At 43.7% G+C, this 14,507-nt stretch overlaps 1 protein-coding gene across 5 annotated transcripts in view; it reads left to right on the top strand.

Annotated features, from left to right (window-relative positions):
- The window catches only part of NYAP2 (neuronal tyrosine-phosphorylated phosphoinositide-3-kinase adaptor 2), a 208,759-nt gene extending 194,739 nt beyond the window's left edge, over window positions 1-14,020 (top strand). For all 5 annotated transcript variants that reach the window (XM_056564780.1, XM_056564781.1, XM_056564782.1 and 2 more), the window contains exon 7: window positions 10,650-14,020. In XM_056564780.1, coding sequence (XP_056420755.1) covers window positions 10,650-10,877 — 228 coding nt within the window. In that variant the 3' untranslated portion in view covers window positions 10,878-14,020. The remainder of the gene's footprint in view (window positions 1-10,649) is intronic.
- The last annotated feature ends 487 nt before the right edge of the window (window positions 14,021-14,507 follow it).

The raw sequence follows: 14,507 nt of genomic DNA, 5'->3' as shown, positions 1-14,507 counted from the left end.
GACCAAGGCCTTCTATAGGCCTCTGTGCCATATTGGCTCTACTAAGACAGTCTGCCTCAAGAGACTCATTAATTACTTATAATAGTTTCCTCTGAGGACTTAAAAATATATTAATTCCTCATAGCAGTTCCCTATGAGGACTCACAAAATGTAAAAAAAAAAAAAAAAAGAAAATAAATATAAAAAGCCAACCTCTAATAAAAATGTTAATATGTGAAATAAAAAAAATGCCAACATACAAAAAAACTAAACAAACAAGCATATTTTGCATAATTACGTGCATAATTGTGTGGTTACCACGGGGTGAAAGGTGTAGTTGTCAATTTGTGATGCCAGGGTACTGTTAACCAGCACGGTCTGAAGTTTAAGATAGCTCTCCTTGGCCAAGCGCGGGGAAAAGGATGACTCCGATGCTAGGTTACGGATAACTACCATTTAATGTGACAGAGATAGTTGTTAAAATCCACACAGTAAAAGGTTTAGTGCAAAGGGAAGTACAGAGTGAACCCTGGAAGCCTGTCACTTTACTGGGACTTGTAGTTGCAGACACTGCAGTTAAAGATTAATGACAGTCCACACTGATTTTGAGAGACTTGGTCCTGACTGATCGACTAACTGAAGAGAATGCTTTGTACCGGAATTTTATGCTCAACGCTAGTCTTTGACTTTCACCTGAGTGAGGGGGTGTCCTGAGATTGGCGTGGCTGCAGATACTTGATCTCTCCTCCTTAGGCCTCCTCTGACTTCTTCACACACTTCTCCAAACAGCACTGAACTGTACTGCACCTCTCTAGACACTGAACAGACACTCACTAGACTGAGACTGAACACTGACTCTCTAGCGCTCCCCCCTACATTACATAAAGGCCAATGTTGAGGGGCTCCCATTTTGGAGTAGGGGTCACCTGGTTCACTATGCAGAGATCCCTTAAAGTGACAGTAACATAATTTAACATAACACAACACAGTGCAATATAATAGAATACAAGATGGAGTAGTGGGGCCTAGAACAGGTACCTGAGGCAATCTTAACCTGACAGGACCCACTCCTGTACTGGGACATCACAGTTGTCCGGATAATATTTATGATTTTGCATGGTTTAATTAAAGTGAGCTGGAATTAGCAGGATGGGTTGTGGTCTCCCACTGCCCCCAGGAGATTTAACATTATTTATAGACATTGTGGTAAGTTATACAAAAGGCCCACTACAACTTTTAGCTGGTGTAAAGCATGGTGCACAGACAGTGAGAAATATGCACCAAAAACTAGCTTTTTATTTTAATAGAAAGTTGTGAGAGAAGCTTTACGTCTGGATGAATGGGACCAGAGTCTGTCAGCATCATGTTGACAGGTATAGTTTTTATAGCGTGGCTAAGATCCCATTAGTGGATGGATCTTTTCTGAACTGCATTCTGAGGGAGATCATTTATCACACATAAGATTACTGAGCACCACTATAAAAATGTAAATCACTACAGCAAGCCCCAGGTCAATTCAGAGAATGCTGGGAGCTGTCCTGTAGGTATAGTCATATAAAGAATGGGCTTTAACACACCTTATACCACAGGATCAGAGAATTATAAAGCAATCTTCAATTCATATGTTTACCAATATTAGATAAAATAATGTGTACAGGTGATCATAGACAACTTACCACATAGTCTGGTGGTACATTGCAGAAAATTTAACCGACAGTAAAAAAGAAAAAAAAAAAAATTATGTACATAAGTAAAAAGCACAGAGGTAGTTTTCTTTTGTTCATTTTACCTTCAGAGGCCATTACAAGTAGTTAGATTCATTATGACGGTTCTCCTCACCGGCACTATCTTCAGCCAGTCAGCTGTCAGTGATCTGTGGGCATTGTGATTAGTATCTGGGGAACAGCCCATGGAAAATACATTGTGGAGGACCTTTAGGCTAGCTGGACATTGCAGTGCTGCAGTCGGTCACAGGTTAACCCACACTCTGTGAACTGAGCCAAGAAATTGGATAAGGTTTCCCCTGGGAATACCCTGCTATGGTGTTAGGAGAGATGAAAGTTATAGTCACCTGATTCACAATAACTTCTGATCCATGAGTCATGATGGTCAAACTCAGTTTTGCTTTACTAGGCTCAATATGCAGATAGGGCAGCATTTATTGGCAGTGCTTCCAACTACTCAGATTTAAACGACTGGAGTAGGGGATTGCCCTTGGAGGTAATACTCTTGCTTTGCTCAAGTCTTAGAGGTATTACTAGAAATGGTCAACGGTCCCTGCTTTGCGAAAGGAGGATTCATATACATGTACTACTCTCTCTCTGCAGTGCAGGGTGCAGACTACTTGAAGTATAGCTCCATCAGCCATGTGAAGGACTAGGTCTGGCCTGAAGCCCTGTAGGTTTCAGAGTAGCAATAAGACATATTAAAAACTTCTCCCCAATGACATGAAATCCTCCTCTTTTCCCTCTTCTTTCTGTATTCCCCTTGGTAATTGACAAGGCAGGTGCTGACCAGAGTAAATGCAGAACTTCCCAGGGTCTCTTAGTTCTAAGCATACCTAGGTGGTCTAGGTCTACACTAGGGAAGGAGGGAGATAAGCTGCTCCATTCACTTCCTCACACATATCTAGCTCTCTACTACTTTAGTTCAAACTAAATTCTGCCTTTATGAGAAGAGAACAAGGGCAGGTGTTATGTTCGGGGCCTCCAATTACAAATATCCATTCATAAATTAACATGCACCAAAAAAAGCACAGCATTAGACCTTACATTTACAGAGTTTGTAGAATTATGGTCAAACATGTGAAATAATAATATACAGACCAGTATAATTGTCAATTTATTTGGCAACCTATATTAACAGCTTTTAAGTAAACATAGATCAAAATGACAATAGACAAAATATTATAAGAAGCACAAGACAAAGCAATATAACATTATAAGAAGTATAAGACAAAACATTACAAGGACAAGACAAAGTAATCACATTTCAATTTACAGGATCTGGGCCTTAGGCTAAGGCCTAGGAGAGTTCTTCTGGCTTTCGTTTTAGCTCATGATGAAAAGAGAGTTGACCTCCCCTACATCTCTTCATTTTATAATTTAGAAGGTAGGCTGATGTCACAACCATAGATAATAAATACATGCTGCTCCTTGTGGACCTCTAGCATATTGCACAATAATTACTAATCCTACACACTGCCCATTGTGGACCTCTAGAATTTTGCCCCTCATTTTGCATCTCATTATGCATAATCTATTGCATAAATCATTAAAGGAGATGTCCGGTGCTCACTTTTTTTTATTTTATCCGTTCCGGGCTGAAAAATAAAAGAAAGCAAATTTTCTCTTACCTGCCTAGGCTCCCCCGGTGCTTCAGTACAGGTGTTCGGTCCCCGGGCTGTATTCTTCTTACTTCCTGTTAGCCCGGCACGTCACACGGAGCTTCAACCTATCACCGGCCGCAGCGATGTCCCGCCTCGGCCAGTGATAGGCTGAAGCTCCGTGTGAAGTGCCGGGCTAACAGGAAGTAAGAAGAATACAGCCCGGGGACCGAACGCCTGTACCAGAGCTCCGGGGGAGCGTAGGCAGGCAAGAGAAAGCTTATTTTCTTTTTATTTGCAGCCCGGAACGGACACAATAAGAAAAGTGAGCACCGGACATGTCCTTTAATGAATAACCAATACAGTGAGCCTAAGCAACGACCTCCCACCTTTTAGAGATGTTTATGGACTAGTGTATTTGCATAGGGGCTCACATGTTTACATTATGTAGAGATATAGAGAGACATGAACAGCACAAACATAAGTTTCCTAATAGCACGTAATCACATGCAACAACCAATAAACAATACAAACTCCATGCAGTGGGACACTGTGGGTAGGGTATATTTGTTTTCTGAATCTTACATGTAGCCAGAAACTCAGCTATACTTGTACAGGACAGAAGAGATGATGAAACCTGTTCAATCTGTTAACATTATTGACATCATTCTTCATTGCAAGCAAGTACATATCTGATAATCTGACAAATTTGGGTCTTTTTGGTTTAGTTCACTACTTGCTGCACTGAAAAAGATAGAATAAGTATAGATTGCTGAAGTGTAGATAATGGATATTACAGGAAAATACAATGGTTTAGATACTTATATTAAATGAATATTGAGCATGGAGATTTTGGCCACAATCTAGAAAGGGAGAGACAAACTTTACTGTTTAATGCATGCCAATGGCCAACCTCGTCTTGCCCAAGTGCCCCACCTAATTTAATTAATGTTAAGGGGGTATTCCAGAGTTAAAAATCCTATATTGCTGGAGACGGAGTAAAAAATAAATAAATAAATCTATACTTGCCTACCCCCCTCACAGGTCCCGCTGTATCTCCTGTTTCACCTGCCACTGATCTGTACCTGTCTTGCTCCAGCTTCTGGGACAAGAGCTCAGAGCAGGACCTGCCTGCTGAGCCAATCACTAGCAGAGATGTCACAGTGGTGTTCTATCTCTGCTAGTGATTGGCTGAGTGGGAAGGTCCTGCTCCGAACTCTCGTCTCAGAAGCAGGAAGAAGACAGCAGTAGCAAAAATAGAAACCAGGTGAAATGGGTAAGAAAAAGTAATAAAAAAACATCAGCAATAAAAAAAAAATATATATATATATATTTTTTTTTTAAACACTAAACACCCCCTTTAATATCCAGCACATGAGGCCTTGTCACGATGCCGGCTGGCAGGAGGTGGATCCTCTGTGCCAGAGAGGGATAGCGAGGACCGTGCTAGTGGACCGGTTCTAAGACACTACAGGTTTTCACCAGAGCCCGCCGCAAAGCGGGATGGTCTTGCTGCGGCGGTAGTGACCAGGTCGTATCCACTAGCAACGGCTCACCTCTCTGGCTGCTGAAGATAGGCGAGGTACAAGGGAGTAGGCAGAAGCAAAGTCGGACGTAGCAGAAGGTCGGGGGCAGGCGGCAAGGTTCGTAGTCAGGGGAGATAGCAAAGTTCTGGTACACAGGGTATAAACACACAAAAACGCTTTCACTAGGCTCTAGGGCAACAAGATCCGGCAAGGAAGTGCAAGGGAGGAGACTAGATATAGCCAGGAAACAGATGGGAACCAATTAAGCTAATTGGGCCAGGCACCAATCATTGGTGCACTGGCCCTTTAAGTCTCAGGGAGCTGGCGCGCGCGCGCCCTAGAGAGCGGAGCCGCGCGCGCCAGCACATGACCGCAGGAGACGGGAACGGGTAAGTGACCTGGGATGCGATTCGCGAGCGGGCGCGTCCCGCTGTGCGAATCGCATCCCCAACGGCCATGACAGGGCAGCGCTCCCGGTCAGCGCTGACCGGGGAGCTGCAGGGAGAAAGGCGCCGTGAGCGCTCCGGGGAGGAGCGGGGACCCGGAGCGCTAGGCGTAACAGTACCCCCCCCCTTAGGTCTCCCCTTCTCTTTATCGGGTAACTGCCTCCCCTGGGATGAGGACACCGGGAAAGGAAGGAGGGATTCCTCAACGGCAGGCAGAACCGCAGGAGTAGGAATGGGGAGAGAGGGCAGAGGGCGAGACCTGGCACGGGGCAGTGTGACACCAGGACGAGGGCCATGAGGGGACACAGAAGCTTGCCTGGGAGGGGGGGAGGGGCATTTCCTGTGGCAGGCAGAGTCCTTAATGACCTTAGGGGGACCGGATACAGGAGGAACCACAGAGTTACGGCAAGGGTTACTGGGAACCGGTTTTAGACAGTTCTTGGCACAAGAGGACCCCCAACTCTTGATCTCCCCAGTGGACCAATCCAGGGTTGGGGAATGAAGTTGAAGCCAGGGAAGTCCAAGGAGAATTTCCGAGGTGCAATTGGGGAGGACCAAAAGTTCAATCCTCTCGTGATGAGATCCGATGCTCATAAGAAGGGACTCCGTGCGGAAACGTATGGTACAGTCCAACCTGGCTCCGTTGACCGCGGAGATGCGGAGTGGCTTGACAAGACGGGTCACCGGAATATGGAATTTATTCACAAAGGACTCCCGAATAAAATTCCCAGAAGCTCCAGAGTCCAGACAGGCCACGGCTGAGAGGGGAGAGCTGGCTGAAGTGGAAATCCGAACAGGTACCTTGAGACGTGGAGAAGCCGACTTGGCATCAAGAGACGCCACACCCACGAGAGCTGAGTGTGAGCGTGCGTTTCCCAAACGTGGAGGACGGATTGGGCAATCCACCAGAAAATGTTCAGTACTGGCACAGTACAAACAAAGATTCTCTTCCTTACGGCGATTCCTCTCTTCCAGGGTCAGGCGAGACCGATCCACTTGCATGGCCTCCTCGGCGGGAGGCCTAGGCGCAGATTGCAGTGGAGACTGTGGGAGAGGTGGCCAGAGATCTAAGTCTTTTTCCTGGCGGAGCTCTTGATGCCTCTCAGAAAAACGCATGTCAATGCGAGTGGCTAGATGAATGAGTTCATGCAGGCTAGCAGGAGTCTCTCGTGCGGCCAGAACATCTTTAATGTTGCTGGATAGGCCTTTTTTAAAGGTCGCGCAGAGAGCCTCATTATTCCAGGAAAGTTCAGAAGCAAGAGTACGGAATTGTATGGCGTACTCGCCAACGGAGGAATTACCCTGGACCAGGTTCAGCAGGGCAGTCTCAGCAGAAGAGGCTCGGGCAGGTTCCTCAAAGACACTTCGAATTTCCGAGAAGAAGGAGTGTACAGAGGCAGTGACGGGGTCATCACGGTCCCAGAGCGGTGTGGCCCATGACAGGGCTTTTCCAGACAGAAGGCTGACTACGAAAGCCACCTTAGACCTTTCAGTAGGAAACTGATCCGACATCATCTCCAGATGCAGGGAACATTGGGAAAGAAAGCCACGGCAAAACTTAGAGTCCCCATTAAATTTGTCCGGCAAAGACAGGCGGAGGCTAGGAGTGGCCACTCGCTGCGGAAGAGGTGCAGGAGCTGGCGGAGGAGATGGTTGCTGCTGCTGTAGCTGAGACTGAATCTGCTGTAGCTGCGACTGGAGTTGCTGAGTCATGGTGGTCAAGTACGACAGCTGGTGATCTTGTTGGGCAATCTGTCGGGCTTGCTGGGCGACCAGTGTGGGGAGGTCGGCGACAACAGGCAGAGGAACTTCAGCGGGATCCATGGCCGGATCTACTGTCACGATGCCGGCTGGCAGGAGGTGGATCCTCTGTGCCAGAGAGGGATAGCGAGGACCGTGCTAGTGGACCGGTTCTAAGACACTACAGGTTTTCACCAGAGCCCGCCGCAAAGCGGGATGGTCTTGCTGCGGCGGTAGTGACCAGGTCGTATCCACTAGCAACGGCTCACCTCTCTGGCTGCTGAAGATAGGCGAGGTACAAGGGAGTAGGCAGAAGCAAAGTCGGACGTAGCAGAAGGTCGGGGGCAGGCGGCAAGGTTCGTAGTCAGGGGAGATAGCAAAGTTCTGGTACACAGGGTATAAACACACAAAAACGCTTTCACTAGGCTCTAGGGCAACAAGATCCGGCAAGGAAGTGCAAGGGAGGAGACTAGATATAGCCAGGAAACAGATGGGAACCAATTAAGCTAATTGGGCCAGGCACCAATCATTGGTGCACTGGCCCTTTAAGTCTCAGGGAGCTGGCGCGCGCGCGCCCTAGAGAGCGGAGCCGCGCGCGCCAGCACATGACCGCAGGAGACGGGAACGGGTAAGTGACCTGGGATGCGATTCGCGAGCGGGCGCGTCCCGCTGTGCGAATCGCATCCCCAACGGCCATGACAGGGCAGCGCTCCCGGTCAGCGCTGACCGGGGAGCTGCAGGGAGAAAGGCGCCGTGAGCGCTCCGGGGAGGAGCGGGGACCCGGAGCGCTAGGCGTAACAGGCCTGATCAGACTCCTGTTCCAATGTGCTAAGAGTCCACGTTCAACCGCAATAAGGTGCAGTCATGTGATCATCTCTCCTTCCAATTGGACTTTGCTCCCTGTAGGCGGCAATCTACATACCAGAGACAGTGTACAATGTGTGGGAGGGAGGCCTGGGGGGGGGGGGGGGGATGGGTTGGGGTTGCCAAAAAATGACTTCTTAAATGGGAAGAAGGAGAGGCTGGCTTATTACAGTCTGTTATCAGGTCAGGAAAAAAAATCTGAATTGATATTTGTGAAAAAAAAATCTAACTGGATAGGAGTTTGGAGGAGAAAGGCTTTGAAGAAAGAAAAAGCAAAAACAAACTGACAGCTGTGCAGGGAAAAGCCAGAAAAAGGGAATGAAGAAACTGGAGAAAACCTGAACAAATTAAAAAAAGATATGTATATATTAGTAATAATAATATCAATAATAATGATTAGGTCATAAACTATTCCTCATCAGTCATTTTGCTGCTTATTATGTCCAGTTATTTGGAACTAACAATTTATAGATGATGATAACTATTAAGGAAAGTAATGTTTTTCTGTTTTCTAATTGAGTATTACTGATCCTGCCAGACTCATTTATATTCATATAAAATCTCATTATATTCTCATATTTATTGTTGTTGCTGTGTGTATGATGTGTCTTTTTAAACTCATCTCTAAAATGAACAGATCCTGAGAATTTATGGTGGGATAAGTGTGGGCACATCTGTAGATGGTTTGGAATTTTTTCAGAGAAATATTCTGTATGCCCCATTTAATAACCAGCAGGACTGTCCTCAAGTATAAGTGCTGTTGGTGGGTTGTCTGTCCTATCACCATTTATCTTTTTTGTGTCTTTAACCCCATCCCTGATTATGATGTCTTGTCGATCTGTCATATGTTGGGTGAGAATATTGCATCACAACTGCAAGCTGCTTATCAGCCATCATGGCAGCCAAGGGCACTCAGAAGGCCTCTGTGGATACCATGCTATATATCCTATGACAGCATGCCTTAAGAAGGCTGGAATACGAGATAGCCGCATTGATAGTTCATTGTACGACATTAGCATTAATGAATTACTATTTGTACAAGCCTTAGGAGGACTAAAAAGTGTAAAAAAAATATAAAAAAGTAAATAGAATACATAAAAAAAAAAAACAATAAGAAATGTCTGGCATGAAAACAAAAATCAGAGCGGTGGTTTGGAGCTGTATACTGTTCATTTAGTGCAGTTGTTCTTGTTACTTAAAAATATTTAAAATGTCTCCATCTTCAAATCTTACATTTCTTTTTACCAAGACTAGAGTACCATCTACTGGTAGGAACTGGAACTACCATAGACATGAACAAATAAAATGCATGATTATCCAAATGTTAATATTAAGGACTGTATACATCCCATTTTAAATAAAATAAATAGGGAGTGCATTTTTTATATTTCCCACTTCAGTAGCTTTAGCCATTACTCCTCCTACTGTCTGTTGTAAAGGGGAAAGAGGATGTTCCTTTTGCTCTGGCATCTTTATTTATTGTAAGCAGAGTTGGCTTCAGTCATCACTACCAATAAAAATATGGCACTCTCCATTGCTGTCCCTTAATGATCAGGCAGAGAGCTTTATAAGCCCCCTGCCTGATCATATAGGCAACAGCCGCACAGTACACTCCTGCCCTTTAAAGATCATACATAGCGCAAAGCAAAAATAGGAAGCTGAGCACAGGCAGTAGTATTCAGCTTCCTGTGGCGGGTTGCAGGGACAATTTAGGACCCTCAAGAAGTGAACCTGGAATTAAATAACTTTAATCACAATGGTTGCCACATTAATCCATTCACTACCCTGGACTACCAGGAAGGGTATATATGACATAAAATATTATATATTCTTCATTAACTAAGACCACCTTATGTAATCAAGACCAATAGACAAATGCCACTAGACAATCTAATTCACCAATAATGATAGAGCACCTACAATGCACTATTGTGCCAGGATGGTAAAAAAAAATCCATGTCCTTTCAAAGCTTATCTAGACCCTCTATACATTATTTTTCTGGATACTGTTTACACCAAGTGCTGTATGCTCTATTTATCAATGCAACCCTGTCTTATGTAAAAAAAAAAAAAAAAAAAAAAAGGAGGAGGGGGATTCCCTGTGTTGTCATATTCTGTGTGCCACATTTACTGGCTACTAAGGCTAAGAGGGGACATTGGTTATCACTGCAGAAATATTGGACTTTAAAGGGTACCTGTCACCAAACTTAATATAGTGTTCCTTTTGTAATTATAAGACACTTTTCTATTTACTTGCTGTTAAAATTCTCAACCTTTATATGTTTTTAATGTGATTGAAAAAACTGCCACTAGGTGGCTCTGTTCTGTTCCCTGCCGCAAATCAAACAGTTAGTTTGGTCTCCTCCCGGCCTGGCAGGAGAACAAACTCAGGAAGTGTGTGCGGGGCATGGCGAGGTACAGCTCTCGCAGGCTTCAGTGACATCACGCCTGCTGGGGAACGCCTACTTACTCCTGCTTGGAGCTCACACAATGTGAGCAAGGGGAAAGGTATAATACAGCTCAAAGCTCAGACATTTTTATTTTTTTAAGGGCAGGAGGGATGTTAGGAGTAGTTAGGGAATATAATCTGAGTTAGTTTAGAAAATATGGTTTGATGACAGGTACTGTGTAATGCAAAAAAAAAAAAAAAGAAGAAAAACAGAGAAAAGTAGAGTGTCCCAGTGTAGAGGAAATGTAGAGTGTCCCAGTTTTTACTTTACTTTCAGAATTTGAGTATTAAACAATATTTCATGTGACTCTGTTTGACAGATGACACCTATGCAGTGGCTTTATGGTGACCACACAATGATGGAAATGATTGAGAAAAAACGTACTCTGTGCAAAGAAATTAAAGCAAGGCAAAAAACGGAGAAAGGACTTTGTAAGCAAGAAAGTATGCCTATCCTGCCCAGCTGGAAGAAGAGCAATGGCTCAAAGAAGTATAGCCCTCCGCCCTATTCCAAACAACAAACTGTCTTCTGGGACACCGCTATATGACACAGGCATAGTCTAAAGAGTTCTTCACACGCTCATAAGCTTTGAATTGCACAGGCGGCAAGGTTCACGTAGAAGAGCAGTTGCCTTCCAAGTGTAGGAGACATCGAAGTGCGTGATGCCAACGCAAATAAAAGAAGATCGATCTACCTACTTCATGACACAGATATTTATAAAGATTTTTTTTAAAGGATGTATACAAAAATATTTAATGTAAATAAGGAATCAGTTTATGACGACAAAGGCAAATACATTCTTAGAAAACAAATATTAAAATTTACAAATAATTTTGATATTTTTTGTGTAACATACTGGCCGTACTGTTGGTTTATTACCTATTTTATGTAATATTGTATTGTTGCTTTGGGGTTCTACTAAGGCATGCATTTTTCTTTAAATAAGATGTTTATATTAGCTACTATAATTACTTCTATTTATTTGTTTACAGAATGAGAGACAAGAGGACTACAGGCTAAAATATTGAAATGTCGTTTTTCCCATGTTATATTTTCCGTGGTCATTGTTAGGGAGAAGTAAAGGGCATACTACCTATATAGTGTCATTGTTTTCCCCTCAGTCTACTGCTTTGTTTTTACTTGCGGTGTCCTAACTTTTTATAATTTCCACAAAGACTTTTGGTGACAATGTGCTTTGCCAATGCCAATAACCACAACCTGAAAGGCAGTGCTAGGGATGATGGCATCTCTTGAAATGTAAGTTCTTTCCTGTTATATCTAAATATAATCTACAATACAATAGAAACAATTAGCTAACTATGTTTATTAACTGTTATAATCTACAATGACAATAGAAACAATTTGCCAATAATTTTTATTAGCTGTTATATTGCAGTTCTGTTCTGTTCTGAGATAACATCTTAAAGGGTACTCCGCCCCTAGACATCTTATCCCCTATCCCCCTCCCTGCTGCATCCGGCGTTCAGAGCGTCAGGTACAGCGCCGGAGGCTCGGGATGTTACGGCCACGCCCGTTTGTGGCGTAACAGCCATCACACCCTCTCCCATAGACTTGCATTGAGGGGGCGTGGCCGTGATGTCACAAGTGCGTCAAGACCGTGATGTCACGAGCCTCCGCCCCGCATTGCCAGTCATCCGGCATGAAGTTCGCTCCGTGCACCAAATGTCTGGGGTGCCACAGCCGAGATCTAGGGGCGTAGTACCCCTTTAAGGCAACCGTGCTGGTTCAGTGTCAGTACAGGGCCGATTCTGCCATTTTATATTCTGAAGGCCTCTCTTAGACTAATTACTGTACACCTAAAGCATTACATTTTAGGAGCTTAGAAGAGGAATGTTTTTTGTTATATGTCCCCAAATCTTAATTTTAATTAACAGAACTCTTAATGCAGCTCTGTAGTACAATAAATGATGTACTTTAATAATTAAGGAATGTATACAATGTATTTTACATAATTAGATTTTTTTTGTGTGTGTAGATTATATCTAGTTGTGAAGGTAAACCTGTTCTTTAAAGAGGACCTATCTCTCCTGATATATCATGAAATAACAATTTAGAATCATCTTTTCTAAGAACTATTCATGATGCTATTCCTCTTCTATTCCCCCTAGAAATGTTTCAATAAAAAGACAACTGGGTGTTACAAATTCCCTTGTCACGGGGTCCTTATACAATCTGATGCTATTAGCTCTGATTGGACAGTGTCAGAGTGCGTAGGGACACGTCTCCATCTGGATCACACAGTATTTCAGTTGTTTAGTTGAATCTTAAGGAAATATGGTTCAGCATTGTCATTTTATGGGGAATGCAAATATTTCATTAAACAGACTCAGGGCTTGTACACAATGCAGACATTAGGTCGTCAGATTTATGGTGCTGCCAGAATCATGGGCGGTAGGGCACTAGACAGTAATGCAGTCTGGCCGTATGCCACCCTTAAAATAAACATGTTCTTTGACCAGCCGGCTGAATTCTGCTGCTGAAATTCTGCAGTATGCACAGAGCAGCAGAATCCCATTAAAATCAATGGTACTTTGCTTCAAGAGGAATTCTGCACCAGATGAATGTCTGCTATGTGGACAAGCCCTAAGTTAACGAGTCCTCTTATGGGTAGGGCCACTTGTATCACATCCACAGCACATTTCTCGCTGGGGATGCGCGAACGGCAGTCTCAAGAGCGAGCTTCCTGCTGCGGCTGGGTAGCTCTGTGTGTCCACTTGTATCGGCGGATTTCCCACTGTAGACACAGTGCCTGCTCGTAGCTGATTCACAGCAGGAAATCCGCTGCTACGAGCAGATACACAGAGCTACCCAGCCGCAGCAGGGAGCCTGCTCTTGTGACTGCCCTTGTGAAATATTCTTCGGATGTGCTACGTGTGACTATACTCAAAACATATTAGATCGGGTTAACTACAGTAGGAGACCCTTCACTGTGACTAATCTAGCACTGCACAGGCAAATCGTGTGATGCTTCTAATAATGCATGCATGACAAAGCACCAGTACGAGATCTAAAGCTTTGCCGCCATTTCTTGTATTTTTTTTTTTATGGTTTTCCCTGCTGTATGTTATATTCAGTTTAATGGTCAGCACTAGTTTGCCTCACATAGTTAAATTGAAGTCTGTATAAACGTGAACTGTTTCTAAAAGTCATCATGCATTTATCTACAACAGAGTTTTCCAACCCGGGTGCCTCCAGCTGTTGCAAAACTACAACTTCTGGCATGCCCGGACAGCCTTTGGCTGTCCGGGCATGCTAAGAGTTGTAGTTTTGCAACAGCTGTAGGTACACTGGTTGGGAAACACATTTAGAAATAATCGTGGGGGTGGTGATAGTCTGTAGGGTCCCAGATTTGTTTAGAATCCCTACCTGCAGCACATAATATTAAAGTTTTCCAGTTAACCAGTTTATGAAAGATTCAGGGATTGGCCATTTTTCCATATCAATTCTATCTGCCCACTATATAAGGACGATCCACATTATACTATAATTCTCCATGATTCCCCTGTCATTCTTTTGCCTGTCTGTCTAAATCCAACATCTCGTCTAACAGGAAAATTATTTAGACATAGGGTTCCAATCTTCTTTAAAGGGGTACTCCGGTGGGAAAACTTTTTTTTTATTTTTTATATCAACTGGTGGCAGAAAGTTAAACATATTTGTAAATTACTTTGATTTAAAAATCTCCTTCCTTCCAGTACTTATCAGCTGCTGTATGCTCCACAGCAAGTTCTTATCTTTTTTAATTTTTTACAGTCTGATCACAGTGCTCTCTGCTGACACCTCTGTCCATGTCAGGAACTGTCCAGAGAAGGTGCAAATCCCCATAGAAAACCTATCCTGCTCTGGACAGTTCCTAACATGGACAGAGGTGTCATCAGAGAGCACTGTGGTCAGACAGAAAAGAAATCCAAAAAGAAAAGAACTTCCTCTGTAGTATACAGCAGCTAATAAGTTCTGGAAGGTTTTAGATTTTTAAATAGAAGTAGTTTACACATTTTCTGGCACCAGTTGATTTAAAAAAAAAAAAAAATCCCACCGGCGTACCCCTTTAAAGAAGATTGTATTCCTTTACTATAATAGGGGTACTCTGGGCAAAATTTTCATTTGTCCTATATGCCCAGGTTGCCACCATTAAAAAATGTAACTTACCTGCTGC

The sequence above is a fragment of the Hyla sarda genome, chromosome 3 (genome assembly GCF_029499605.1).
Source record: "Hyla sarda isolate aHylSar1 chromosome 3, aHylSar1.hap1, whole genome shotgun sequence".
In the NCBI taxonomy this organism is placed as follows: Eukaryota; Metazoa; Chordata; class Amphibia; order Anura; family Hylidae; genus Hyla; species Hyla sarda.
Note: the sequence above shows the minus strand (reverse complement) of the source record. Positions and strands in the feature narration are given on the sequence as shown.